General features: G+C 37.8%; 11 protein-coding genes across 11 annotated transcripts; 4 read left to right on the forward strand and 7 right to left on the reverse strand.

The window, feature by feature from the left end:
- Positions 1 to 50: 50 nt before the first annotated feature.
- On the reverse strand, positions 51 to 860 carry BDF20DRAFT_838996 (HAD-like domain-containing protein; the record flags this gene model as incomplete). Its single annotated transcript, XM_053079231.1, has 3 exons — positions 51 to 323; positions 390 to 659; positions 723 to 860. 3 exons carry the CDS (start codon positions 858 to 860, stop codon positions 51 to 53), a joined length of 681 nt encoding a protein of 226 aa, XP_052932250.1.
- BDF20DRAFT_141122 (uncharacterized protein) lies at positions 631 to 2,247 on the reverse strand. Its single transcript, XM_053074771.1, has 3 exons — positions 911 to 2,247; positions 723 to 775; positions 631 to 652 (listed from the first exon to the last, which is right to left on the reverse strand). Exon 1 carries the CDS (start codon positions 1,876 to 1,878, stop codon positions 1,012 to 1,014), a length of 867 nt encoding a protein of 288 aa, XP_052932251.1. The 5' UTR covers positions 1,879 to 2,247; the 3' UTR covers positions 631 to 652; positions 723 to 775; positions 911 to 1,011.
- BDF20DRAFT_916436 (SNF2 family N-terminal domain-containing protein) lies at positions 2,012 to 5,393 on the forward strand (the record flags this gene model as incomplete). The annotated part of the gene is made up of 6 exons (XM_053084454.1): positions 2,012 to 2,255; positions 2,321 to 2,997; positions 3,062 to 3,209; positions 3,265 to 3,327; positions 3,398 to 5,091; positions 5,163 to 5,393. The coding sequence occupies 6 exons, from the start codon at positions 2,012 to 2,014 to the stop codon at positions 5,391 to 5,393; spliced, it is 3,057 nt and encodes a 1,018-aa protein (XP_052932252.1).
- Positions 5,394 to 5,524: 131 nt separating this feature from the next.
- BDF20DRAFT_892923 (surface antigen-domain-containing protein) lies at positions 5,525 to 7,378 on the reverse strand. Its single transcript, XM_053082320.1, has 5 exons — positions 7,234 to 7,378; positions 7,093 to 7,164; positions 6,710 to 7,036; positions 6,327 to 6,637; positions 5,525 to 6,270 (listed from the first exon to the last, which is right to left on the reverse strand). Exons 1-5 carry the CDS (start codon positions 7,246 to 7,248, stop codon positions 5,553 to 5,555), a joined length of 1,443 nt encoding a protein of 480 aa, XP_052932253.1. The 5' UTR covers positions 7,249 to 7,378; the 3' UTR covers positions 5,525 to 5,552.
- Positions 7,379 to 10,300: 2,922 nt separating this feature from the next.
- BDF20DRAFT_827286 (peptidase M24, structural domain-containing protein) lies at positions 10,301 to 11,724 on the forward strand (the record flags this gene model as incomplete). Its single annotated transcript, XM_053078148.1, has 4 exons — positions 10,301 to 10,526; positions 10,737 to 11,025; positions 11,102 to 11,357; positions 11,437 to 11,724. The coding sequence occupies 4 exons, from the start codon at positions 10,301 to 10,303 to the stop codon at positions 11,722 to 11,724; spliced, it is 1,059 nt and encodes a 352-aa protein (XP_052932254.1).
- On the reverse strand, positions 11,436 to 14,489 carry BDF20DRAFT_980643 (uncharacterized protein). The gene is made up of 11 exons (XM_053085121.1): positions 14,384 to 14,489; positions 14,180 to 14,297; positions 14,047 to 14,106; positions 13,935 to 13,981; positions 13,784 to 13,873; positions 13,573 to 13,723; positions 13,199 to 13,495; positions 12,822 to 13,136; positions 12,572 to 12,748; positions 11,926 to 12,498; positions 11,436 to 11,826 (listed from the first exon to the last, which is right to left on the reverse strand). The coding sequence occupies exons 1-11, from the start codon at positions 14,431 to 14,433 to the stop codon at positions 11,821 to 11,823; spliced, it is 1,884 nt and encodes a 627-aa protein (XP_052932255.1). The 5' UTR covers positions 14,434 to 14,489; the 3' UTR covers positions 11,436 to 11,820.
- Positions 14,469 to 16,055, reverse strand: BDF20DRAFT_963552 (uncharacterized protein). The gene is made up of 2 exons (XM_053084956.1): positions 15,136 to 16,055; positions 14,469 to 15,065 (listed from the first exon to the last, which is right to left on the reverse strand). The coding sequence occupies exons 1-2, from the start codon at positions 15,982 to 15,984 to the stop codon at positions 14,967 to 14,969; spliced, it is 948 nt and encodes a 315-aa protein (XP_052932256.1). The 5' UTR covers positions 15,985 to 16,055; the 3' UTR covers positions 14,469 to 14,966.
- A 321-nt stretch (positions 16,056 to 16,376) lies between these two features.
- BDF20DRAFT_827567 (triose-phosphate transporter family-domain-containing protein) lies at positions 16,377 to 17,611 on the reverse strand (the record flags this gene model as incomplete). Its single annotated transcript, XM_053078175.1, has 2 exons — positions 16,377 to 17,198; positions 17,270 to 17,611. The coding sequence occupies 2 exons, from the start codon at positions 17,609 to 17,611 to the stop codon at positions 16,377 to 16,379; spliced, it is 1,164 nt and encodes a 387-aa protein (XP_052932257.1).
- Positions 17,612 to 18,021: 410 nt separating this feature from the next.
- Positions 18,022 to 19,950, reverse strand: BDF20DRAFT_892931 (2,3-bisphosphoglycerate-independent phosphoglycerate mutase). Its single transcript, XM_053082321.1, has 2 exons — positions 19,651 to 19,950; positions 18,022 to 19,494 (listed from the first exon to the last, which is right to left on the reverse strand). Exons 1-2 carry the CDS (start codon positions 19,921 to 19,923, stop codon positions 18,205 to 18,207), a joined length of 1,563 nt encoding a protein of 520 aa, XP_052932258.1. The 5' UTR covers positions 19,924 to 19,950; the 3' UTR covers positions 18,022 to 18,204.
- A 4,746-nt stretch (positions 19,951 to 24,696) lies between these two features.
- Positions 24,697 to 24,855, forward strand: BDF20DRAFT_804284 (uncharacterized protein; the record flags this gene model as incomplete). Its single annotated transcript, XM_053076461.1, has 1 exon — positions 24,697 to 24,855. A coding segment is annotated over one exon (159 nt), but the record flags the coding sequence as incomplete, so codon positions are not given.
- A 335-nt stretch (positions 24,856 to 25,190) lies between these two features.
- Positions 25,191 to 27,139, forward strand: BDF20DRAFT_892934 (uncharacterized protein). The gene is made up of 4 exons (XM_053082322.1): positions 25,191 to 25,357; positions 25,423 to 25,493; positions 25,569 to 25,765; positions 25,842 to 27,139. Exons 1-4 carry the CDS (start codon positions 25,303 to 25,305, stop codon positions 27,049 to 27,051), a joined length of 1,533 nt encoding a protein of 510 aa, XP_052932260.1. The 5' UTR covers positions 25,191 to 25,302; the 3' UTR covers positions 27,052 to 27,139.
- Positions 27,140 to 27,148: the final 9 nt, after the last annotated feature.

Consider the following 27,148-nt stretch of genomic DNA (forward strand, 5'->3'; position numbering starts at 1 on the left):
TGATACCGAACAAATAAAATAGAACAATGTAACGACTACTTGAAAATATATTAGAGGGCATTTTTCACTTCAATTTCGAACGTGCCATCTGGAAGGTTGAAAATATCCACGTCCGTTAATAATCTTACAACGCAATCTGCACCCGCTTCCTTCAGTGGGTTTGCCTCATGAGTAGTAGTGCAACAAATGACCTGAGCACCGGCATCGTGGGCAGATTTCGTTCCGGCAGGCGCATCCTCAAAAACAATCGTCTCATTTGGTTCAAAACCCATTTCACGTATGGCCCGTGCATAGCATTCGGGGTCAGGTTTACCTCGAGAAACCTAAATTGTGGTAGCGGTTAAACAAACAAATTACATCTAGCCAAATTACCGTTTACGAGTCCGTACCATATCACCACATATCATAACGCGCGGGGCTGCAATGTCACACTGTTCTAACCGTTTTCTGGCCATATATTCATTTCCACCAGTGCAAATACCCCATTTACCAACAGGTATTTTTTCTAATAATGCTGATATTCCTGGAAGTACGCTAATACCCTCGGTCTCTGCAGCCAATTGCTTTTCTAAGTCTGCAACATGTTCGGGAGTTGCTTTTTCAGGAACCCACTTTGCTATAGTTTCTATCGTGCGTACACCATGTGAGCTGGCTAGTATCTAAACAAGCCATTTAATGTAAGTTATAAGCAGTAGCTTTTGTGCTGTATATTTTCATTTCACCTTATCTCCATCCAAACCATTCTGAGATGCAAATTGGTGCCAAAATCGCTCCACTAACGGTATAGTGTCAATTAAAGTTCCATCGAGGTCAAAAATGAAGCATTTTGCGCGTAAATATTTTGTTTCTGAAGTTGACATGACGAACGAGTATCAAGCTTGAAAGCAAATGGAAAAAAGGTATAACGTACTTGTCTGTCAAACTTAATTTAGCTTGTTTTCTGCATTTCAAATTGCCAAACTCAGTGGCAAAAGAAAATCTCCTTATTTTATTACGTAATTATTGTCTGCTTTAATGATCATCCTCTTCCGGTCCCGGACAGTTGGCCTGTAGATCCTCTGCATCTTTATATTTAGCACTACACCAAAAGCAATAAAAATACTTGTTGCGTAAATACTCTACGACAAGAGCAAATTTTTCATCTAATTCTAAGCTGTTCAATCTCTCAATTTCTTCTTTAGGGTATAAATCGATAATATTGTCTGTAGCTTCTTCTTCTTTGTCTTGCTCTGTATCTTCATTATTTTCCATTTCTTGGGATGCAGGTTCTAGCGTCCATAATATGTTTGTTTCTACTGAGTTCTCCTCATCAAACTTCTTGCAAATAGAAATAGCTGCAGTGAGGTATCTTCGTAATTGATTTTCCTTTGCTTGTTTTGCTTTGATGGTTCGAAAGGTTTCCAAATCAACCTTGGCCCTTTTGCTGTTTTCCATTTCCTCTTCTTCTAATGCTCTCAAACGCTTTTCTGATTCAATTTCCATACCGATTCCTTGTCTACCCGCCTTGATATTGACTTTGATCGGTTCTACAATACCGCTGCTATTCTTTCCAAGTGACATGCCTTTCTTGAAGCCCATTTTCATAAGCATTTTCATACCCTTATTGCTTTTGTCTTCTTCTAGTGAGCGTTGGAGAGCCTTTCCTCTCTCTTCTGCTTCCAGTTGGGCTCGCGGTTTTACATGAGCTTTTTTTTCTTGCTCGCGTAGTTGCTTTTTCCGCCGTTCTGTGTAAGTAGCTTCTTTCCTTTGCGATTCAAACTGCTCAGCATCTTGTAAAAACTTCAGAGACATATAATCATCCTCTTCTTCATCACTCATTATATAAACTGATTTACCAATATTTGGAGATAGAACGAAGAAGTAAGAATAGTCCCGCATTAAGCAATTTTTTTTTCTGCTTGCCTAAAGAACTGCGCGTAAAGAAACCAAAAATGGAAGTTGCTCTGGGTCCAATAAGAGAAATTGCTAATCTTTCCTCCTTAATCTTTGTTTTGATCGTCCTTTCTCCGTCATGTCAAAGCGTCAAAGAGAAGAAGCCTCCATTGCCTCTCTAAAGGCAATCTTGGGCGATCTTCCTGACGATCTTTTGACTAGTTTATTACATCGTGCAAATAACAACGTTGAAACAGCTATCAACCTTTATTTTGCCAATCCAGAACCGCCACAGCAGCTATTGACAACGTCATCGATCAGCCATACTAAAAGCGATCCGAGACAGTTTACCCGGTACTTCATCGGTGATGTAGTTGTTACAGGTAGCTATTGTGGTAAATCGAATTATATTCAACTTGTCACAATTATATTGATAGCTTAATTCAAGCTTGGTCTTTGGTAAAGGGTAATAGTCCAGTAAAAGAAGGTCAGAGAGTTGAAATTGTACGTGATAAAGTGGGTGGAAAAAATGCCCATAGAATTGTTCGCTTTAAAGCTGACGGTAGAGAGATTGGACGGCTTCCTAAAGATACGGCAAACTATATTTCTGTTCTCCTCGATCAACAACTATGTCAATTTGAAGGATCAGTTGTTTGGTCACCATATACTTTATCTATTGGAGAGGATGTGATTCTCCTGATAAAATGTTACCTGCTACCGCTCGCCTTAAATACCACATCATTCATGTCAAATACCATCCCATCATCAAAGAAGAAGAGTATTGTAAAAGGATCTGATGATACTCCAGTTGTCAGAAAGGTTGCTCTGTTACAGATGTTCAAGCAACTTGGATTACGTCCAACTCGATCTGCTATTCAAAGAATGAATGTTGATAGTGGAGGAACGGTTGATCTATTATTACAAACCTTCTTATCAAAGGATGAGAGCAGCAGTAAGGCAAATGAAGAAGATGGACAAGATGAGGAAGGGGAAGAGGAAAGAAAGGAGATTACAGATAAGCAATTGGATACTATTTATAGTAAAGCCCAGATCTTTGACGCACATATCAAACCAATGGATACACCAACGACCATGTCACTTGAGTTAAAGGAATATCAGAAAAGAGTAAGTCATGTTAAAATTACTCTTGTTACGAGCGAGGCTAAACTGATGTGCATGCGAATCTCAGGCATTAGCTTGGATGCACACAAAAGAAATTGGAGATTATGATGAGCGTGAAGCCAATATGAAAGCAATGCATCCTTTATGGGAGGAATATGAACTACCAGGAGAATTTGTAGACGAACACAGATTCTTTTACTTTAATCCTTATAGTGGTAAGATTCAATCCAATTATGTCATTGAACGTTATATTGAAACGGTTACTTTTAGGTGAATTAAGCCTGGAATTTCCTGAATCAAGTACCAGTGAAAGGGGAGGCATATTAGCTGACGGTAATTTATTGAATAAAAGTGATATACCAATAATCTGATAGAAGACTGTTGCTAATATACATCATTATAGAAATGGGTTTAGGAAAAACGATTGAGATATTAAGCCTAATCCATACAAATCGGTTCAAAGAATTTTCTGTTGGATACAACCGTGCAAATAGGTTTAAGTCACCTACTACACTTGTTGTATGCCCAATGTCGTTGATAGCACAATGGCGGGATGAATTATTGAGAGGATCTAAGCGTGATACATTATCTGTGGAATTATATTACGGTGACGATAGAAAGAGCACATTATCACATTTGTGCCAATGGGATGGTGGAGCTCCTGATGTTTTGATAACGACTTATGGTGTTATCTTATCAGAATGGACTAGATCACAGACCCCTATTGCTGGAAAATCCCAGCTATTCACCATCGACTTTTGGCGGGTAGTAATTGATGAAGCTCACCATATAAAGAATCGGGCTGCAAAAATTTCTCAAGCCTGTAGTGAAATCAGATCATGTCGTCGCTGGGCTCTCACAGGCACGCCTATTCAAAACAAACTTGATGACTTGTATTCACTTGTTCGTTATTTACATCATGAACCTTGGGCGAATCACACATTTTGGAAAACGTTTATTACTATTCCTTTCGAAAAACAAGATCCGCGAGCACTCTCGGCTGTTCAGACGGTTTTAGAGCCTATAATTTTGCGAAGAACAAAAGCAATGCGTGATTCAGCTGGTCGGCCGATGGTACCTTTACCTCCTAAAACGATCAATATTGAATATTTGACGTTTTCAAAGGAGGAACAAGACTTTTATGATTCATTTTATGAACATTCTCGTACTCAATTCTCGTATTTTTGTGAAGCAGGAAAGATCGGACAAAACTATGCTTCTATATTCCAACTGTTAACTCGGCTTCGCCAGATTTGCTGCCACCCGTATTTAGTTTTACATAGTAATAAGGAGTTTTTGAAAGAGGGCTCCAGTGACAAATTGACACTACAAGGACTTATAGCTTCAAAAAATGCTGAAAGCCAGAATATCTCATCGTATGAAAGTGGAAGCAGTTATGAAGTAAAAGTATTGCAAAATATGCTAGCTATGCAAGAGTTAGGTTCTTCCTCGACCTCTGTGCAAAATGATGGCTCGCAACCGAGCGCACCTATCAGTGACGAATGTCCCATATGTTTCGAAGTAGTGGATACCATGATTGGTACGCCATGTATGCATTTTGCTTGTAGACCATGCGTAATGGATTACTTTCAGAAACGAGAAAATGAGGGTGCGCAGGGAGAATGCCCAGTTTGCCGCCGACCAATATCACAGGCACAACTATTAGAGTTTACACAACAAAAAACGCCTGAGGCCGAGGAACCGAGTAATAATATCGAAAATCAACAATTTTCTGCTATCTCTTCGTCAACAAATACAAGTGGTACAATCCGGTTTGAAATCCAAAAAGCAGTTGGAGGATTCAAACCGTCATCAAAAATGAATGCTCTCTTCAAACATCTACGGCAATACAATAAAGAAGGGTTGAAAACTGTCGTGTTTTCACAATTCACTACTTTTCTGGACCTCATTGAACAAGGCTTGAAACGTGAATCAATAAACTTCACTAGACTTGATGGAACACAGACACAAGCACAACGTGAAAAAGTGCTTAAAAACTTTTCTATGGCTGAAGACGGGGCTGATGTACTCTTGATCAGTTTAAGAGCAGGTGGAGTAGGGTTAAATTTGACTTGTGCCAGTCGCATCATTATGATGGTAAGTGCCTTTCACCAGGCTTTTAATGCAGGATAAGGTTCTAAGAAACACTCTTCCCCTTTCATTGATAGGATCCATGGTGGAATTTTGCAATTGAATCACAGGCTATAGATCGTGTTCATCGTTTAGGGCAATCTCAAGAAGTGGTTGTTACAAGGTTCATAATGCGAGACAGCGTTGAAGAAAGAATTCTAGCGATACAAGACAGAAAGCACAGTTTGACGAATGAACTTTACGGAGCAAAGGAAAGCAAAAATAGAAAGCTGGAAGAACTGCAATTATTATTTAGCAAAAATTTATAACCCTCTTTACACACCATTAATTTATGTACATAGCATCCTCATTATCAACTATCATCTACATATAACTGTTTTGATATTCTATTCTTTTTATCCAAACGTCTCTAGGTATATCTCTAGATGTAAATCTCATAGCACTATTTATTTATTTTAATAATAATATTACAGGAAGTTTAAGCCTATACCAAATTGCAAGCCTCTCTTGACTTGATCATTTTTGGCAGCCGTTAAAGGTATACAATAGTTCAATTCCATTCGAGCAATGCTATGACGATATATCATACCGAAACCTATAGCAATACTAGGAGATTTTATCAGACGTTCCATGGTAGATTGGGAAGCTGTTCCTGATTTTTGAGGTATATTTGTGCCTGCATTGACGAAAAGATGTGCCCTAATGGGTTTAGTTTCTAATGTTGGTAATGGTGCTATTGCACTAATGCCAGTTGCCCAATACATATGACCGCCTAAAGCATCCTTATAATCACGAGGGCCAACACCAGCATTTCGAAACCCACGGATAGATAAGGGGCCGCCAAGTAAGAATCGATCAGATACGGTCGAAGCTTTTGGGTTGTCGCTGAGATCACCTAACCAGCCTGCTCTGAAAGTTGTACTAAGGACAAACCCTGGGTGTGTACCTAATACGTTGCTTTCGGTTTTATCCATCAAAAGTTGTCCACCTCCGAGCTGTTTGCAGAACTGTGATTCCAATTCCGTTTTGAAGAAGTGGGCATTTCCGATCCCGAAAAGGCCTGAAATCTCTTGCGCAAGGCGAATATAATGACCGTTTGCGGGTAACAGCATGTCATCACGACGTTCACGGATGAACGTATGGCTAATTGATGATTTCAATGAATCACCTACTTCCTTTCGAATACTATTGCAAAATTAGCAATCTTCCTTTTTCGAACCAAAAATTCAGATTTAACGAACCTGAGTGAGGCATTGGGAGACACTTTGTCAATAGTACGCCATGTTAGATCATAGCCCAACTCATGATAGCCATACTTTGAGACTGATTTATATTTCATTCCTACTCCTCTTGCCAACTCTTCGTATGATGACGTCAATGTATTGTTACAAAGTACTCTGTGGGCATTTATATCAACTTTGGCATCTGGAGAAGCATTGGTCGGCTTAGAAAGTGAGAATTGGAAGGCTGAACTATTTCTTGTGCCAAAAGCTGCAACTGCTTCCAGTAATTCGGCACCGCCGAAAACGTTACGTACTGTGATAGAGCCATTCTAAGGCAAACAAATTGAACCTTGTTGAAGATTTTGCACATTTATATTGAAAACAAATATCATAACACTCACCATATTTCCTTCATTATTGCCTATTTCTGTACCTGTCCTCAAAAATACACGGCTTTTTTCTTTCACTTGGTACACCACATTAATTGAGTCTGGCAAAGCTAGTGGATCACTGTCTGATGCCTTATCTAATAAAACCTGAACGTGATCAAAAATATCGAGCCGCTGCAATTCTTCAGCAATATTTTGCGCATTGTTAATTACATCGGCGTAAGTTGTTGAACTTAATACTGCCTTTGTTGCTTTTTGCAAAAACTGAGGTCGAGTTATTTTGGTTCCAAGAACCGAAACTGAATTAACATGCGTTTTTGAGCCAGCAGTTTCTTGCAACTATAGATTGATGGTTAATGGTACGTTGTCTAAGTCTGCAATCAAGGACATATTACCAAGTTCATTAAACGCCGGGCAGCTTCTTGTTGGAATTGTTGCTGATTTTGATCTTCATACCCTGCTGATCCCTAAACATTTGGCAATTGCTTCAGCAAATGCATCTCAAAACCATGTATGCTTCACTGCTAAGAATATACCTTTGGTTCTTCCATTGTCGAGGGTTCAGTTAGAACTAACAAATAATCTCACCTGTGATAGTCGTGGAAGCTGGTTCAGGGTTCGATTGCAACATACCCCGCGGACCGTGACAGTCACTTGGTGTAAATAAACTCCAGTTTATGCAGCAATTTTATAAAAGTTTGGTGCCTGAGATTTGGCCATATTTTACCTTCATTAAGAAGCTATCACAGGCTCTAGGGGCCTGCTGATTAGCAAATAGAATTATACTCCATAGAGCAAGCTGTGACCTCATGGCTACTTTGGCTTTATATCTGAATAAAACGCTTTTTTTCTTACTTATCCTTCTTACACACATGTGTGTTAATTGACCTCGCATTCGTAGGTTTGAGCCGTCAAGTATATAATATCAATATAAGAAATGTATTATTTTGCCAAACTAGCTTTACCTAGAAGGAAAACTATAACCTAGAGCACTTGATAACAGATTCAGTTGTAATTCATCAATCTTCAATAAAAGCGGTATAATTCTATTTGTGGATTTGCATACCTCTTATCGTATATGAATAAGAATTAGGCGCATTCTTAACAAAAAAGTATGCCATTATAATGAAAAATTATAATAGTACTTGTATACAACAATCAACCTTCAGAATCTACTTTTAACCCTTCATCTAGCGCCTTTTTAAGGATTAGCATAATAGTTCTGTCGCGATACATTTTAAAGCATATCAGATCCATACTTTGCTTATATATAGAGACTCTTTATGTTCCCCATCAAAAGGTCAATTCCCTTTGAATAAAGAAAAGAAGGTCTTGATCGTACTCTACTGGTTTTTATTTCAAAAAAATTTAAGTTTTATTTAACACGTAACTGTAACCCGTACCGTACCCGTACCCTTACCCGTACCCCCAAAAACCTGAACGAACAAGAAGACTCATTTATACTTCGTCTTAATCATTATTTGTAACATTTCTTATTCGTACCTATAAACCAAACCTTTATGAAACGAAATATCATACTTTACAGCTTCAGTTCGATATCTGCTTTGAAAAGAAAAAATGAAATGGCAAGTGAGTGCTTCTTATGCCGTCAATCCTCCCATAATAAAAGGTATCTTACCGTTACACCTGCTACAAGCATTCCACTTCCGTTGTCGTTGTATATATGGAATGATTGGTTATACGATGATCAACTTAAAAGAAATGATCTATCCGTGATATAGCATTGGTATTCATGAATTATATTTTATACATATGAGAATGTAGCTCAAACATATCCCATTATGAATAGTATGTTTATACTAAGAATGAATTATTTTTCTCAGCATTATGAACCGTTATCATTTGGGCATTGGGAATGGGCTATAGTGTTCCATTTATACCATTAATTAAACTGATTGTCAACCGCATATATTCCAATTCCACAATAGATCAGGGAATGCGTATCCATACTCAACATTAAAGAGGACGCACGGCTTCCATTGAGTCGATCGACAGCATCTATCAGTAAGTGCAAACCCTTTATTAAGTCCCGAAGCATCGCTATTCAAGTAGAAAGTTTCTTCATCTTTTTAAGCGTTTCTCCTTTTGTCCTTTTCATTTAATTTTTTTATTAAAGAGTATCACAGATACTCACAGGCCTTTGTAGTTGTCTTTTTATCCTAATTTTACCAACATTAACAGTTGTGGCCTAGCGTCGAGCGTACTAAGTTGCGCTAACAGTTGGAACCGGGAAGTAAATATCTTTCTATATGTATCAATTTGATCACATGTTCATGAAGCAATGATGTATTCATCGACACAAAAACCATCCTTGAATGATAGAACAGCATAAATCTTTTTAGATTCTCTACAAGCCTTTTCAAAAGAAAGCATAGGCAGCTCAAAGTAGAATCATATGGAGAGAAAATATGAAGCTTTTCAAGCAGTACGTCATTTTCAACAAAATGGAAAATCGTGAAGGATTAGCTCTCAACCATAAGTTTCATAGTAAGTTCGAGGGACAGAATCATCAAATCTTTTATATTAGGAAGGATAAAGAATACTTGTAGAGATTTATATATCCATATAGTTGCTTATCACTGTGCAAAAGTTTTTGAAGCTACGAATAGACGTTGTATTCAACATATTCTTTCGTGCTTTGTATACTTTTTCTGAGTAAATGTATAAAAAGCGAAATTTAACGTCTGCTAAAAACGGCAATTGACAGCTGCAATGCAAGTTTAAAGGTTAATGGACGGACGTTTCTTCCAAATAAGTTGTTTATGGCATCCACGTCAATTCGCATGAATCGGCCAAACTGTTCCGTCTCCGCATTATCGTTGAACCAAAATTTGGTATCTAAAATGATGCGAGCAGCAACCCCTCCTTCCCCCGTTCCTGTGTTTTGAAGATTCGTTTTCTCCCCCCATTACTTCTACGAATTTCTTACACGCGAACAATGATGTTACGGACACGACTATTACGATTCGCCTCCATACCGGGTATATAGATGCATGCTTGTAACTAATTCTCCGATTACTTTGATTACTAAAGGTATTACGATATAGCTCGTAGAGGAATCAGCGCAATCACATATAATAGTTTGACCAAATCTGTTACCCCGATGAGCAAGCGTTCGTTCACAAATAAAGTACCGGAAACACATATACGGTCATTTGGGCAGCCAACATATCTGACTCACCCAAATATAATGAAAAAAGGAGAAGGTATGCTGACACGTTTGCTTATTCAGCGAATTTCTACTGTAATACTAAAATGGATATTCTTCCCATAGTAACACCTGGATTCGCGAAAGAAGAGTTTGAAAGGAGACGCTCTAACCTGATGAAAAGCCTACCGGATGGCAGTGTGATTGTCAGCTTAGGATACAGTATGCGTTACATGACAAACAATATATTCTATCCATTTCACCAAAATACCGATTTCTGGTATTTGTGCGGATTCAATGAACCAGATGCAGCAATGATTTTGGGTACAGACTAAAAGTCGAGGTACAATATGTAGCATTAAACTCACATTTTTGCCACATATGCTTCAACTCTTTTAGAAAAGAATGGCTCAGAGCGCGGATACAAACAAACCATGTTTGTATTACCAAAAAACCCTAGTGCAGAATTATGGGATGGACCAAGAACAGGCATTGATGGTGTGAAAGAATTGTTTGGTGCTGATGAAGCATATGAAAACACTAGGTTTCAGTCATATTTCAAAAAGGTTTTAAAGAATGTAAAGCATATATTCATGGATGATCCAAGCTCAATGCCAACCTTGATCAAAAGCAGTGAAACCAAGGCATTAATCGAAACTGGTAAGTTGACTACTGACTAAGCTTTATGGCGTATTAAACCCTAATGATTCGGAGAGAGGTCTGTGACAACACGGGCATCATTTACTATTAATAGTCTTTCATTGAAAGGGAGGAGAGGGGAGGGGTAGTAAAAACATCAACGAGGCAAAATATGGTCGGTTTTATTGTTACTTATTAAATCATATTTTGCCTTTTTATGTTGGAATATAGGGCTGAAGCTGCAGACAATTTTACCTTTGAGCAAGATCATCCAAGAATTACGTATGGTAAAGAGTGATGACGAAGTAGAAATTATGAAGAAATCTGGGATGATCAGTTCAAAAGCATTCATCGAGGCTATGAAATGGACAAGCCCTGGCAAAACTGAATCACAACTCTGGGCTAAATTCGACTACGAGAACCGTTTACATGGAGCTTCCATATTAGCCTATGTTCCAGTCGTTGCAGGTGGCCCAAACGCCTTATCTATGCATTACGTTAGAAATGATATGGAGTTAAAGTAGGTTGAAAGAAATCTCTCAATCTAAATGGACATATTGATAGTATCAGTAATCTGATATGTACTACCATAATAGGGACGGTGACCTTGTCTTAGTAGACTGTGGTGGTGAATATAACGGATATGCTAGTGATATCACTCGTACATGGCCAGTTAATGGGAAGTTTACTGAACCTCAAAAAGAGCTATATCAAGCGGTGCTTAATGTCAATAAAGCCTGTATTAAGCTTTGCACTGAGAGAAATAATATTTCTCTGCATGGTATACACGCCCAATCTGTCAAATTATTGAAACATGAACTCCAAGCGATAGGTTTCGAAGTGTCAGCTTGGGTAATATCACAAAAAATTATTTCAAAACTGATAAGAGTCTCACACATTTTCCATCTGTATCATGTTTATCACTGGGTAGGATTTGGAACGTATCCTTTATCCTCATCACGTTGGGCATTACTTAGGGCTTGACGTGCATGATCTGCATGATCTTGACAGATCCCGCAAGCTAAAGAAAAATATGGTGATTACGATTGAGCCAGGCATTTATGTTCCTTTTGATAACAAATTCCCGGAGAAATATCAAGGTATCGGCATCCGTATTGAAGACAATGTGGTTATCGGTAAAGACGAGCCCTATGTCTTAACATCCACCTCACCAAAAGAAATTGTAGACATTGAATTCTGCTGTAGTAATAACAACTAACATTCTTTTCTCGTTTTCAAATTTTGGACATTTTTATTTTTGAGCACATCATAATTTATCTGAATACATGTTGAACTTGACTGTTAGAATATTAACTTAGCCCTATAGTTTTTGCAGACAGAAAGATCAATTAATTAGTTCTCTTTCTTTAATAAAGTGACCACAAAATGTACAATAGTTCTAATGTAATTAAGGCTTTACCTCGATCTTCTCAAAAGAGTTTGCTTTATGCTTGGGAATGAAGTTGAAATCCTCAGGTGCTGGGCCCAATAGCATTTCACTGATTTTTACCCAATCCGACGCTAAAGGGCTTGCCATTAACGTTTCCAGATCATTTCTTCCTTCGTAAGGGGGAGGTCTTTCATTCATACGTTGAGGGGGTCTTTCTAAAATTCCAACGGGTATATATCTATATAGGAAAGATTGCCATTCACAAAGGAATCGACGCGTCGTATTGACGCCCTGACTATCACTACCCCAATGTTCTAAACCATAATCACAGAAACGCTTTAACATATCAAAACGTTCATTTGCTGAAATATCCCAATTGCGCTGTGACTTGATCTCTTCAAAAAGCCAGGGCTTGATAAGCGCACCTCTACCAATCATCACACCGTCAACCCCGCTGATTTCTCTAAAATTATTGTAGTCCTCAAAGCTCATGATATCGCCATTGCCATAAAGAGGCATCGTTTTGGTCAAACCTTTCATTAAACCAATATATTCCCAATCAGCTTTCTTGGTATATCTTTGGGTACGGGAGCGACCATGAATCTTCAGTTTGAAACGAACATGTATTAATTCAAAAAGGCGCGCAATTAAGAGCAACAGCATTCGTTTTACTTACGGTTCCCAAGGCAATGCCTAGTTCATCAATACGTGGCACCAAACGATCAGCGATAGGGTAGTTGTTGTGGATACCCATTCTAAATTTACAAGTGATAGGAATATTCGTAACCGTTTGCATACCCTTTAAAATCTTCAAAGCACGTCCTCTAGCATCTAATAAAGCTGAGCCGCCACCCTAAAAAAATTTCAATTTATCCATAAGTAAACAGATTGATTCCTTCGGTAACCAGCTTCATCATCAATTATACCTGCTTATAGACAAGATCAATAGGACAACCCATATTGAGATCAATAAAATCGACGTCTACTTCATTATTTAGAGCTTCACAAGCTTTAGTAACGGTTTCGACCTTAGAACCACAAATCTGAACACCAAATATATCTTCAGATTTATGACGCTTCGTCAAGGCCCATTCAGATTGTTGTCCTCTCAATAAATTTGGCACCAACGCCATCTCACCGCAAGTAATGTCGACCCCATACTCCTTACAGATTCTACGGAAAGGTAAATTACCAACTGTCGTTAATGGTGCAAGATATGTTTTGTTTCTAAAGTCAATGATCTATCACATAACAAAGTTAGAGTCAAAACTAGCATATATACACCTTCTCAGAGATGGGTTACCTTTTTATATTTAAGGTCGATAGGACCAATTGCCTTCTCTTCCGTCACTGTTGGAGTTGAAGTTGCTGTTTCAATGGTCACATTTGTGAACTCTTGAGAGGCATCAAAGAAATCGTCATCATTGTCACTATCAGTGTTCTGTTGGCTTTTAATTTTCTTATTCGTTTCGGATATTTCTGATGAGGAGTTGTCCGAAATGGCTTTCCTTTTCAAAGCATTCCCATCTTTAACACGTTGTTCCTCTTCAATTTCTTTCTGAACTTGTATCATGTATGCCTCTGTCTTGGGAAATTCGTACTATAAAAACAAGAATGATACTCAAAGCCTATTAGTATACTCAAAATAACAATTTGACGGTAAGACGCCATTATTACCTTATTTTTCAACAACTTCTTTTGGGATTCAGCACTGATACCATTAAACGTATAAACAGGTTTTTCGCTATACTTCTTCTCATCAATTATCAATTTGTTATTCTCGTCCAAATGTGCTTTAAGAAAACGACATTTGTAGCCGTAAGGACATCTAAAAGTAATGTTAATATCTCAATGTTTCTCTGATAGCATATAGAGTTGGATAGCTTACTTTCCAAAGAGTTCGAACTGAATACACTTGTCTCCGAGATCCTCGGGTTTGGTTTTGAGATAGCCTTCCAAATCATGAGAATATCTACAACTATTGTTGATAGATGGTCAGTGCCATGTCGTTATTATTCTCAACGGAAATGATTCCTTACTCATCACCGAATTTGCATTCTTCTCCAAGCGAAGTATTTTTACAAAGCTAGGAGATTATCGTCAGTTATAGTTGATTGTAATCGAATCAAGTCTTATCTTGAGCTAACTTACTTTTACTGTATCTTCAATACGTTTCTTTCCTCTTTGACCCTTGTTAGCACCTCTTGCATACTGAAACAGATGTAAATGCTGGTGAGTAAATTCTTCCATCCAAGAAAAACAAACTTAACTCTAATGGTCTAACCTTGGTCTTCTTTTTTTTTCCATCTTCTGTTTCGGCATGTTCAGCTTCATCATCATTAGGAACAACTTCTATGGCTTGCTCTGCCGTTTCTTCATTAAACCAACGTTCTTTTCGGTACCTTGATAGGTAGAAACGAAATGCATTGTATTAGTGAGAGCGTTATGATATGTTATGATTAGTATAATAATTATAATTGTGGCTTACTTAGATTTGATAAGAGCTTCACCAGGTTTTGCTTCAACAACGTCAGACATTTTATTGCGTTTCCGTAATGGATATAAAGAGATACAATAGGAATACACTTGGGGACAAGAAGTTTGATGTTACTTTTTTTTTTTTTTCTGTCAAATTAATCTAATTGTGACTCTTATGTGACCTTTTTGCACTCAGCTCAGATCAAGGAACATTATGTAATCATTGGTAAACTGGAGGCAGGACCCAAGTCCTCGGATAAAAAGGCAAGCTTAGAGAAGATCGACGAAAACGCTTTGAAGTAGTTGATCTATTTCAATCAAAGCAAGCCATTTTACATTCTTTCTTCTATACAAATGCCATAGAATTGACGAAGCAATAAAATCACTAGGCGCATTTTCCTAAATAAGTATGATTTATGTCGCTGTTGAAAAGGAGCATTGAAAGGTTTGTAAAGGAGGGAAGGAAATAAATGAGGAACGAAAATGGTTAAATAAAAATATTAAAAGAGAGGAACAACATATCTGGTATACAAATGAGAATATAAAGTAACAAGAGGCTCATAATAGTCAATGTGTACAAAAGCTTCGATACCTTACACCAAAGCCAATTCTAATGTCCAGGTTCTCCGAGCCCATAGACGGATTTTGTGGCCCTCCAGCTCGACAGTGTTGCCATCCCACCAGCATTTTCTCTGTGTAAATATAATTTTCAGTGTTAAGGATTCAAAATAACAGCTGTCATAATAAAAGTAAATAACTTACAGCAGGCTTTCTCCAGAATAAAAATAGTTTTTGAGCTGTGGCCATATGGTTATCTGGGCCAACTGTTTTCAGTAAAACAAGTGCCATGCTACTAATAATTGTGCGTAAAGGCTCAATTTCACGATATCCCCAACGATCATCTCGATGAAACCCAGCATCGCATAGCATATCAATAAGGTGCTGTTCAGCTACATTATTCTCCCTGGATATATTGCGTTGTAGAGCCTCAAAAATATGGTCTCGTTTTTTCAGATACTGACCAGAGGACAATTTTAAATGCTTTACTGATTGGTTCTTTTCTGTAGGAAGGCAGAAGTACTCGAGTTCTTCTCGTAAAACAATGATTGGCTGTTTTGTCAACAGTGTATAATAAACAGGCGAAGTTGCAGCAGATGAGTTATTCAACATTTGTTGGATTTCAGTATCTTGCTGGTTCCTATCTCGCACTTCTGCAGCATGGCTATAAAATTTTAGGACATACTCCAAACAAGCTGGGTCAAAGTCAACAAAGTTAACTTGCTCATCGACACCAATGGAATGGCGCGAAATGTTATCGTAGTCTTCGTCAAAGTCGTCATATTCTTCCGATGCTGGTCTAGGTAATATTAGACCGTTAGGGAACATAGCAATGAGTAGACTTTCGGGTAAGTTGATTAAGGTATCTCTATCAAGGTCAATGCGAGTTCCTCTAAGGTCAAGCTTCAGTTTTTGAGGAATGGCTTCTTGACCTTCGAAATCGTCAATTTCATCCGGCAAAGGTTGTGGTTGCTGCTGATAGATAAGGTTATCAGCACTGTTCGTATTGTCATTGGGATCTGGTACTGAAGCAATTGGTGAATTTGAAGACATGCGAATATAAATTGAAAAGATATATCTGTGGAGACTATGTATTGTTAAAGGCAAACAAAGAAAAATTGCAGAAAAAAAAAAAAAAAAGTTCAAAATTTGGTTGTGGAGGACAAATTTGGGATAAGTGAAATGTTGAAATTGGCTGTGTAGCAGTTGGAGTGACATTAGAAAACTAACTTACTGCTTAACATCAAATTGAAATGAAAAAAATGATGGCTTTTCTAGCGTTGGGAAGTGAACGATAATACTTTAGAAAAAAGTAACATCTCAAATTGCGAAGGTTTTTTTTTGTGAAAAGTGTGTATGTAACATAAGGAAATTTTGAAAGGGTAAATATGTCTAATCTATAAAATGTAATGATGCAGCTTGTTAATTTACTATTAATGTTATGTCTATAAAAGTTTAACGTTTCTTGCTGTGTTTGAGCCAGGTATATGGTTTCCTATCCATTTCTTCATCGTCATAGCTGGGTTATTAAGAGCATTACTGTTGGGCAAATGACTTTTCTCGTTCAACAATATCTCTTCTGCATCTTGTCCTTTATTTGACGTAGGAAGAACATCAATTGATCTTTCGCAAGCTTTACTTTCTCCTTGGTCGACCTCACGTTTTGCAGATTGATACATCCATAAGCCGACAAATGTCAAAATGATGCCCAAGCTTTGAATTAAGCTGACCTGCTGACCGAACCAAATAATACTCATAACGATAACAAAGATACGCTTGACGAGTGAAGCAATCGAGTAAGTGACAGGTGATGACATCGATAGTGTTGTGAATGCAAACCAATTCTGTGCGAAATGCGTTGTACCATTCAATAAAAAATAATACAATAATTTTGTCCTACTGATATCTCTATTGGCTTGGTTGAATAGAATATGAAATCCGTCATAGTAAAACCACATTGGTGTCATCAAAACGAAGGCAATAAATGCTGAATAGAACATCATATTCATCTTGTCCAGTTTATTTGGATTGCTGCTTCCCTTCTTGGATTCTTTGAACAGCAATTTTTTGCTAAAAATATTTTGTAGGACAAATATTAGGCAGGACGCCAGAGCACATAGTAAGCCAATCAAATTGTTGGAAAATGTGAACGAGCAAGCGAGGATAACACCGGTTGTCAGAGGGATCAATGCGGTATAAACTTTTGAAGAATAATGTACTTTGAATATAAATCGATAGAATAACACTGTAAATAAGGGCGCTAAGGCCTAAACATATAAAGGAAATCCACGTCAATGGCCGCTTCACTCATTAACTTTTGCTAATATGTGGGATTTACCTTAATTGTATGCACTAAACTGACAGGTATTCTACTGATTGAGATACTGGAAAACACATGGCCAACGATCATGAAAATAGATAATGGTATAATGGTCTGTATAATCACTTTTGTCGGTTTTCTAATATTTTTCATGTTTACTGCTTTTTCTGCTATGGCACTCCAGCACGCCACAAAAATAAACTGTACATATGTCAAAGTAACGGGATATCTGAAATGGTTCATGATTTGCTTGCCAGTGTTGCTCGATAGAGATGAAGAAAGGTACCAACAAAAACAACATAGTAGAAATTTGGTATTATCTGACAAAGACAATGAATGACTTGGGCCATTCTTGCTCATCGAGCCTCTTCCAGATGAGGGAAAGCTGTTGTTGTTGTACTGCCGAAAGCTATTCTTCGTAGAAGTGATATTATTGAAGAATTTCCGTTGCGGCGGCTCTGTAAGCTGTGGTGCAATAAGTGAAGGCATTCACGTTGAGGATAATGAACAGAGGTCTTCGTGGTAATATCAATGAGAAAGAAGGCAAAGGGGAATGTTTAACCCAAAATATTTTTCGCTTTCTATTTTTCTGGTTGTTTCGATTTTTTGTTTAAATTCTTCGATTGCCAAAATCGGTCAAATATGAGCCAATTAACTTCACGCTTTGCGTCGGTTTCAAAAATCAGTTGGCTGTCAAACGTTTCAATAGAATTTGTTATAGCTTAAAACATGGATCTTCAAAGGTATAATACACATTAAAAAGTGAGCTTCTGAAATATATTTTTTCCATGCAAAAGAAATGTACAAAGTTTATTTATGACAAAACAAAAATATTACTTTTTTTTTTTAACGATGAGAATGCACATGAAGATCTAAAGAAATCAATATGAAAAGAGACTATACACTACGTTGAGAGATTAAAGGGACAATTTATAATATAAATATCAACATATCTAAGCCAACAAAGACTTGCCGGTCATTTCCTTGGGGATATCGAGACCCATGTATTGGAGGACAGTAGGAGCAACATCACAGAGAGCACCTTCGGCACCATCCTTGAACTTAGCATCATTGGCGTTAGCCATGATGAAGGGAACCTTAGCACAAGTGTGAGCAGTGAAAGGAGACTTGCCATCGTCAGCAATCATCTTTTCGGCATTACCGTGATCGGCTGTGATGAAAAGAGCGTAACCGTTCTTCTTACAGGCTTCGAGAACAACACCGATAGCCTTATCAGTAGCATGGACACCAACCTTAGCGGCTTCGTAGACACCAGTGTGACCAACCATATCAGGGGGGGCGAAGTTACACATGACAAGAGGATACTTACCAGAATCAATGGCCTTGGCGACTTCATCAGCAACACCAGCAGCGGACATTTCAGGTTGAAGATCATAAGTAGCAACCTTGGGAGAGGGAACCAAACCACGTTCTTCGCCAGGGAATTGAGCTTCAGAACCACCGTTGAAGAAGAAAGTAACATGAGCGTACTTTTCAGTTTCAGCAATATGCATTTGAGGAACATCGTTCTTGGACAACCATTCAGCAAGGACGTTATCCATAGTTTGAGCAGGGAAAGCGACCTTGAAGGGGAAATCGCCCTTGTATTGAGTCATGGTGAAGACTTCAATGTTCTTAGGGACAGGGGAATCGAAGGGACAAGGAGCAATACCAAGGGCTTGAGACATTTCACGCATACGGTCAGAACGGAAGTTGAAACAGAAGATGGTATCGTTCTCCTTGATTTGACCTTCTTCGTTGATGATGATAGGCTTCAAGAATTCATCAGTCTCACCTTGTTCATAACGAGCTTCAATGGCCTTGACAGGGTCTTCAACCTTTTCGCCCTTAGCTTGGGTCATACCGTCGAAAGCAATTTGGACACGTTCCCAACGCTTATCACGGTCCATAGCATAGTAACGACCGCAAATATCAGCAATCTTACCGTAACCAAGTTGCTTGAGAGCATCAACAAGTTGTTGCATATACTTGGCAGCGGACTTAGGAGCGGTATCACGACCATCACCGAAGAAGTGAATGTAGGATTCGGGGACACCAGCTTCCTTGGCGGCAGTCAAGAGAGCAACAAGATGATCAATATGACCGTGAACACCACCGTCGGAAACGAGACCCATGAAGTGAAGACGGCCATTGCCATTCTTGGCACGTTCAAAAGCACCCTTGATGTTTTCGACTTGACCGAATTCCTTGTTCTTCATAGCAAGATCGATACGGACAATATCCTATCATTAAGCGTAACCGCACACACACACACACGCACACACACAATATAAGCAAAATAGAAGGGCAGATTATTAATATATTGCAATTTGATCACTAAATCACAGTCACTTTTACTGGTTTTTTTTTTCAAAAAAAAAAAAATTCAATGCACTTACTTGATAGACAACACGACCGGCACCAATGTTAAGATGACCAACTTCAGAGTTACCCATCAAACCATCAGGAAGACCGACGGAAAGACCGTGAGCAGCAATGGGAACGAAAGGAACTTCCTTTTCGAGCTTATCCATAACAGGAGTTTCAGCGTTGTAGATGGCATCGCCAAGGTGATCTTCTCTTTCGCCAATACCCCAACCATCAATACAGATGAGACAGGCCTTGTTCTGGGCAGCTTGCTTGGTCTTGGGCATTTCACCTCCTCCGGGCATTTTGATAATACTTTATTAAGGAAATAAGTTAAGGAAAAAGAAAAGAAAAAAAGAAGAAAAAAAAAGTAAAGGTCGCTCTTGGTTAAGTAATTTTATGATACACGTGTCACAAACAGTGACGCAAACTTTTAGGGTGAACCTTTCCGCAGAAGGTCGATATAAGGATATTGTTTCATTTTTTTGAAAAAAAAAACCCCATTAATCTTCCGAAAATAAACAGTAGTAGAGACTCCCATTGCTTCTAGGTTCTAGAAAGTAAATTCTAGAAAGTAGGATTTAGGTTCTTTACAGAATCTATTCAATCTTATCATTAATAGAGATCATACGCGTCTTATTGTTTAGCAAACATGATGTGCAAAGTCTTCCAACATTCTTTGCATTTTCATCTTATGAAGCGGGATAGGAATCTCATTGGAAGGACCTTTGGTTTTTGAAACATGATTAAAAATGGTTTTTCAGATGAAAAAGTTTTTTTTTTTTTTGTTTTTTTTTTGGCACAGCATTTTAAATTCTAGGATTAATGCAGTTGAATGTTACCTAATCAAAACGTTTCACAAATACTGTTTAGTTGCTAAGGAATACGTATGCGTCAGTGCACGCTACCAGTATTTGGTTTTGTTTAGTCTTGTCAGATAATTGACATATGTAACTCAAATATAAGCAATATGTATGCGTTGTTTAAGCTTCTGCTGTGATTTCTGTTTGTGATCGATACGATTAAGTTTGATAAAAAAAATTGAGCTGGGAATAAATCCTAATACTCATTTTCCCTGCTTTGATTCGGATTCTCGTAACATTTTTTTCGGACTAATAAATATCATAGCTTGAGAGTGATCCACTGTTATAATTAGACGTACTCCAACAAAAATTTGGACAGAATTTTTGAATCTAAAATACCTTTTTTATCTGCATACATCATTTAATCAGCACGTACCATATATATGCCTATAACGTTGCCTTTATTTGATCGGTATATATTCATTTAAACTCCAATACATCAGGAGCAGTACAGTTTCCTGTTGTTGTATTGGAACGAAGCCGTAACGTGCATCACTAAAATGATTGTTCTCCAAATCATTGTACGTTTTTCTTCACACATTAAGATTTGAGTTCAAAAATAAAGTTAGCTCCATGTTTAATTGATGAAAGCAAACTAAAAACGAAAACACAGTCTTCCAATGTAACTAATATTGTAGTATATTGGCTCAATTATTTGGACAATTCAGTAAGAGAAGATAATTTTTGCCTGCACCTGTCATTTTTGGTCATGTCAATCAGTTTCTTATGCTATGAAGACAATGGAGAATATTCATGCAAGATGTTTCTTTCCTGCTTAGTGCTATACTTTGAATCTGATTCTGTAAATCTTTATCCCAACGTCTATCAAGACTTTATATAAACCTTCACGAGGTATTCATCCATTACCACCGCATATCCGCTTGCCAAAATTTCGGTATGCTTTTCATGACATAAATTTAATTTTAACTAAAAATACGAAACTGTCGAACATACTGTTATCATGGATAAATTTGTCCAGTTCTTGCAGCCTACAATGACTCGTTTTGTCCTTACATTGGCTTATAGAGCGCGGTTCATTCAAATAAATTGTGGTTGTTTACAGATAAATCCTTCCGAAAAATAGAGTATCTTTCCAAAAAATAAATAATTTGTCTCACTTTTTTAATATTTTTGTCTGAAAAGCTCTGCTCATCTGATCTATATTAGGACCGAAGGTTTTTGAATGTTTATTTCGGCTGGACACATTGATTGCCATATTGATGAATTAATCCAGCTTCGTCTTCTTTACTACTCGCTTTTATTCTAGTGTCGCTACTATTGTAAAGCTTACGTTTGACAGAGCCATCAAAAGGATTGAATGAATCAGTATGCCTAAATGCATTTTTATTCAGGCATGAAGTTTTCGTTGCAAATTTTTAGATGATATACCAAACAATCGTGAACTTCATTTATGTTTCCTTAGATTTAGAAAGCAATTGATAGTTAGATCTTTGATGTTAGCATAGTAATTGTATTAGATGGTATGAGCGGAATGTCTTCAATGTGCGGATCGAAATAGTATGGCCAGTGTATCAATGGAAGGTGTGTTGAGACGCCTTGCAACACGAAATTTGTTACGTTGTGTACACTTTTGAGTATAATCATGGTTACATTAGCATGCTCCGTCGATTTAACGAGATAACAGACGCCATTATTCGGATGTACCAACGAATATTATGAAGTCTTGCATGAATATACCAAACTTTTTACAGTAGCCATTTTCATCCAGCTTTTTTGTAATTTTCGAAAGATGCTAATGAAGGCTAAATTGCACATTCTACCCAATGCTAGTGAAGCCTAACAACTGATACTAAGATCAGTGCCGGAATTGCATAATAGCTGTTGCTTTTTTTTTTTTTTTTTTTTTTGTGTGTGTGTGTCCAAATTCTATGCAGTTGTTACACCTGCATTGCCTTTTTACAATTTGCGAATTTGGAACGAATCTCGGTTTATACTTCTCATCTCTTATACCTGTACTTGATAAATTCCTGAACTTATACAAACGAAAAAAAGTAAATTATTTTATTATGCGCATTGACCAAGCGTTAGATTATATTCAGAACTCTCATAGCATATTCGAGATAATGGATCGGATAGATACCAAGAGCTTTTACTAAAAAGTATGTGTATAAACCTGTAGTTTCATTATTCTTGGGTATTCATAACAACGTAATAATATTATACTAATTTTTTTTTCCTTTTTCCATATTTGCGAATGCTTACCCTAAGACTGTTGGCGTTTTGCAGTTCCAATTACACCTCTGTTTTCCTTTTGAAAAACAAAATTCTCAACCCAATGCCTTATCCATTTCAGCTCTATTTCCTTTGTCAGAGCTTATTTCTTGTTACTAGCCTTCGTCATCCTCTGACCTAAGTTCATCAGTTATCTTTTTTGTTTCTTGTTTCATCTAAACGAAATGTGATGCATTCCAAAATATTGCTTTTTGAGGTATTCTCTTCCTTCAAAAGGTCAGGATTTTCGTATATTGCGCACAATAAGCATAATTCAATTGTTTTAGTTCGTTTACTTATTGAGTTTCTTGATTGAAAATCTCTGTATATACACCAAAAGAAACGTGATGTAAAATTATAAATGTCAAGTGAGTACTTCTTGGAGCTAGATGCAGTGAAATGGCTTGGCTTGTGTAAAATAGTGCGAGAGCAGCAAATGGATCTTATTAGAGTCCTGGGTAACATAATTTTTGAATATCACTGCGCTGGCACGTTTTCAACAGTTTGGCCTACTTTACTAAGCCGGGTTCAACTACTTTTAAGGGCCGTTAATTGTTAACGTCGTCTAAGTCTTCTACAGTGTGTGAGTTTTCTTTTTGAAATAGACAGAAGTAACTGAAATTGTAAAACGCCAATAGATAGGCTTAACATTCCATTTGGAAATTTTGCAGTATACCAATTGAATCAACAAAACGCGATACCATCATAGAAAATCAGAAACAGCCAATCAAGGACATAAGCACTGCAAGCAATTTCCAACTATGTTCCTAATTACAGTTAAGCATCTATTTTATTGAAACAATTGTGACCTGAGAGTACGTAACGTCTTCAATACATTGGGCTCTGGCCAGTTCAAACAACTGCAAATGTTAGCTTTTTCACTTATAAAGTACCTCTACGACTGGGAGCATAACAGCTCGTATACTCCTTCTTTTACATGTTTTCCTCTTAAGAGCCCCTCGAGCGTAAAGCTCTGCAATTGCAGACTCCGTTGAGCAAACAAAAACAGATAACATTTACATCATTCCAATATATCAGACAGTAGCAGAGTAATAGATTGTTGTCAAAAAAATGTTGTCAGCAATACGACTCCCACTTTTTCTGTACCTTTATCCTTCTTTCTTATCAGTTGCTTTAGATTCATATACTCTTTAGCAGAAATTAATGACACGGCCTAAGCCTTATTACGAAGCTTAATCTCTAATCAATGAAAAGAAGATCGACAAGTATGTACCCCTAACATTGCTTACGGTATACTGTAATCACAGTATGCACTACTGTAATAGTATATTCTCACTTCTCTAGGCATAATGCCTAATACGTGCAAAAGCCTTTCGAACCTAGGCGATATGTCAAAAATCCCACTGGTACTGGTTGGTGATGGGTTGACCAATAGATCGCAAGTCCGCTTCAAAGGTTTGCAAGCGGGTGTCTGGAACAAAATATACATGCATTCGAAAAATAAAGAGAAACAAGGCTAGTGTAAATGTTAGATATTGCTGATTTCCGTACGTCAAAGGTAATATAATCAATTGCACTAATATCCTAATCATAGCTCAAAACTCTGATTTACACCAATCCGTGTATAGATTTGTAGTTCGTGTAGATCGTCGGATTTAAGAAAGTAACGTGCTATTATAACAGGGAAATCCATCATATACTTTTTTGCAGAAATTGTAGTACTTTAGGAACCGTGATGTAATGGCGGCTCAAAACATGTATCAAATTGCTCAAGAGGTTTGGGCTGGTCATGGAAGACCTGGTATTTGAAGATACAGGTAGTAAGTCTACATTTATCGAAAATATATCCAAAAATATTGTACTCTAAACTCTCAACTTTTTTGTTCTGTTGATCTTAAAAATTCAATTCAAAACTGAACTGCAAAGACTGTAACTTGGCAGCATGCCGTGCCAATATCTCTCTCAAGCTATTCTTTGGCTTCCAATGACTTTATTGAGCGTAGACGTTGTCTTCGTTGGAGATTGGGTTGGCTTTCAAACAACTACTCAGCCCACTGCCAATATTATCCCTTGCGTACTCTCACTAAAGCCCGCACCATTGAATTCTTACAAATGCACAACCGACTGCAACATCCAACAACCGTCGCTGACCCCATTTCTCACTTGTTGAACCAATTGTCCAAATGCTACTTTATGAGGTCGATTACCTTCAGCACGACAAAATGGCCCCTATCCCGTCAGAAACTAGTACAGTCTTTGTTAGAATAGCCATATCCACCCACAACTCTCAATGCTTGATCGGACCGTTTTCCTTAGTCTGCATTTGTGATACGCTACCTTTTGCCCTCGTTCCTTTAGGGTTTTTGATTCCCTACTGTATTTTGACCTGCCCAGGGCAATTTTCTAAGATATAGTTTATCTTTGTGCCCATTGGGTTCAAAACTATTGTCTTATTCGTTTCTCCCGCCCCCTTACTTGACTGCGATTTTTACTGCTGTCTGCTATTTTTGAAATTCATTTTTCGTATTCAGTCTACGTCAGGGTCCAGACCGAATTGGAAAAAGGATCTGCGACCAGTTAACTGGTATTGTTTGCCTTTTCCAAGATTCAACAGCTTTGTTTTCCAAAATGACAGACACTTCTTTTATCATATTCTCTGGCGGTTCCGCCTGCAATTTTATTGGTACCTCTGGAAGCACACAATATCGATTTGAGGACTTTCTATCTTAATTCTCATCTTCTTTTTAGTCAACGCATTTCAGTCCATTACTCCAAGCGTCTGTTATGTGTTGGGAGTGTCAGACAATGGAGGCTCAACTGTAAAGTAATTATTACCGTGTATTTGAAAACGTAAACTTTCGATTACTAACCAACAGCGGTTCGGTGTATATCAGAGCGAGCTGTTGAGAGTTCTTGGTGGCCCAAGTATTGGTGATCTTCGTTCTCGACTCACCCGTTTGATTAATGTTGATGGTCATAATTCAGAGGAGAGAACTGCTATTAAGGATCTACTCAGTTACAGATTGCCTTCAGTTGGAGATGAACATGCAATTCGAGATGAGTGGACAAGAATAGTCGAAGGACGCCACGAGTATGAAAAAAACCATACTGACTTTATTGTCCAATATAAGTCTTTCGGTTACTGACCGCCTTGATTAAAACTTTAGGCTCTGGAGACAGATCTCCATTGAAAAAAAAGAAACTATTAGGGGCTTTTTAGTTTTGTTCAACTTTGAAATTCTTAAGAGATCTCATAAGCATTTCAATTTTTGCAATGGATCTATCGGCAACTTCTTTTTGACTGGAGCGCGGCTATTCTTTGGTTCTCTTGAAGCAGCAATTTTTCTCTTTTCTTCAATCACCGCCATACGCGAACCAACCTATGTACTTCCTGTTATAAACACCAATCACACAGCTTCGATAGCTGCATCCTTAGAAGATGGCCAGATACTCCGAGGGCAATGCGAAATCAGTCATCCTGGCCTCAATCAGACCTGTATAAAGAGTACGAATCCTATAGATGCGTTTTCAAAGCTAGCATTACCAAATTCTCCTTTACAAGGTAGCTATGAAGACGGTCCAAATGGTAATCTTATATTCAGTAAATCAACCGATGAGAAACTCTCAGCACCGATTTCTCGTATTTATTACATGAATGAGTATGGTCAAGAGATTTATCCCATTCCAAACCCAAAGGTGCTTGATCATTTGTCAAAGCGAAGTGATTTAGTGTACTCCATCGGCTCACTTTATACATCAATATTACCATGTCTGATTCTACGCAAAGTTGGACATACCATTGCTCATTCTTCAACACTTCGTCGCAAAATCCTCATCCTAAATGGTACCCCCGATCGTGAAACAGAAGGTTACACCGCCCTGGATTTCATAGGAACCATCACCAATGCATTGAATGAGAGTCTATTAATAGATGCTCGTCGTAGATACTATGATACTCATGCTGAGGAAGATCCAATGGCGGGTTCTATGCGACAACATGGGCAATCCCATCCAGATTTCTTTCGTAGACCTGTAGATCACGGCTTTCGACATTGGCCACCACAGATTCATACAAATTTTTCAAAAACTTCACTCTGTGGACACAATGAAGGATATCCAAAAAGTGGCAATCTGCATCTACCACCCTTAGCATCCCCTTTCCCAGCTGAATTAGTGCCTAACAATCCTCCTTCTACATATATTACACACCTTATCTATCTTTCTAACTCCAGAATAGAAGTTGACATTGATGCTATTAAGGATTTGGGGATAAAATGTGTGGTTGCTGAACCTGATCCAAATAGTGAAGAGCCTCGATATAACTCAGCTTTATTAGAATCTGTCTTGAGAAGTATTATTGCGGATGAATCATGTTAACATATGCTATAGAATAAAGATTCCATTCAAATTTTTTATTATTCTGTTATCTTTGCTTGTAAGAAATTTATAGTTCCCTTGATTAAGTATATTAGTT

The sequence above is a fragment of the Mycotypha africana genome (assembly GCF_025528875.1).
Source record: "Mycotypha africana strain NRRL 2978 chromosome Unknown BDF20scaffold_11, whole genome shotgun sequence".
NCBI classification, from domain to species: domain Eukaryota; kingdom Fungi; phylum Mucoromycota; class Mucoromycetes; order Mucorales; family Mycotyphaceae; genus Mycotypha; species Mycotypha africana.

Bases quoted from the DNA above. Each gene is read 5' to 3' on its own strand.
- BDF20DRAFT_141122 (XM_053074771.1), bottom strand. From the start codon at position 1,878: ATGCGGGACTATTCTTACTTCTTCGTTCTATCTCCAAATATTGGTAAA.
- BDF20DRAFT_892923 (XM_053082320.1), bottom strand. The intron at 7,037-7,092 runs GTAATATGTCCT...ATCAATCTATAG, and splicing joins CCCGGCGTTTAATGAACTTG to TTGCAAGAAACTGCTGGCTC. The intron at 6,638-6,709 runs GTGAGTGTTATG...TGTTTGCCTTAG, and splicing joins GCAATAATGAAGGAAATATG to AATGGCTCTATCACAGTACG.
- BDF20DRAFT_980643 (XM_053085121.1), bottom strand. From the start codon at position 14,433: ATGTCTGACGTTGTTGAAGCAAAACCTGGTGAAGCTCTTATCAAATCT. The intron at 14,107-14,179 runs GTTAGACCATTA...CATCTGTTTCAG, and splicing joins GAAAAAAAAAGAAGACCAAG to TATGCAAGAGGTGCTAACAA. The intron at 13,496-13,572 runs GTAATAATGGCG...TTGTTTTTATAG, and splicing joins AGAAGTTGTTGAAAAATAAG to TACGAATTTCCCAAGACAGA.
- BDF20DRAFT_963552 (XM_053084956.1), bottom strand. From the start codon at position 15,984: ATGTCTTCAAATTCACCAATTGCTTCAGTACCAGATCCCAATGACAAT. The intron at 15,066-15,135 runs GTAAGTTATTTA...ATATTTACACAG, and splicing joins TATTCTGGAGAAAGCCTGCT to AGAAAATGCTGGTGGGATGG.
- BDF20DRAFT_892931 (XM_053082321.1), bottom strand. From the start codon at position 19,923: ATGCCCGGAGGAGGTGAAATGCCCAAGACCAAGCAAGCTGCCCAGAAC. The intron at 19,495-19,650 runs GTAAGTGCATTG...GCTTAATGATAG, and splicing joins CCGGTCGTGTTGTCTATCAA to GATATTGTCCGTATCGATCT.
- BDF20DRAFT_892934 (XM_053082322.1), top strand. From the start codon at position 25,303: ATGACAGACACTTCTTTTATCATATTCTCTGGCGGTTCCGCCTGCAAT. The intron at 25,358-25,422 runs GTACCTCTGGAA...TCTTCTTTTTAG, and splicing joins TTCCGCCTGCAATTTTATTG to TCAACGCATTTCAGTCCATT. The intron at 25,766-25,841 runs GTATGAAAAAAA...TTAAAACTTTAG, and splicing joins ATAGTCGAAGGACGCCACGA to GCTCTGGAGACAGATCTCCA.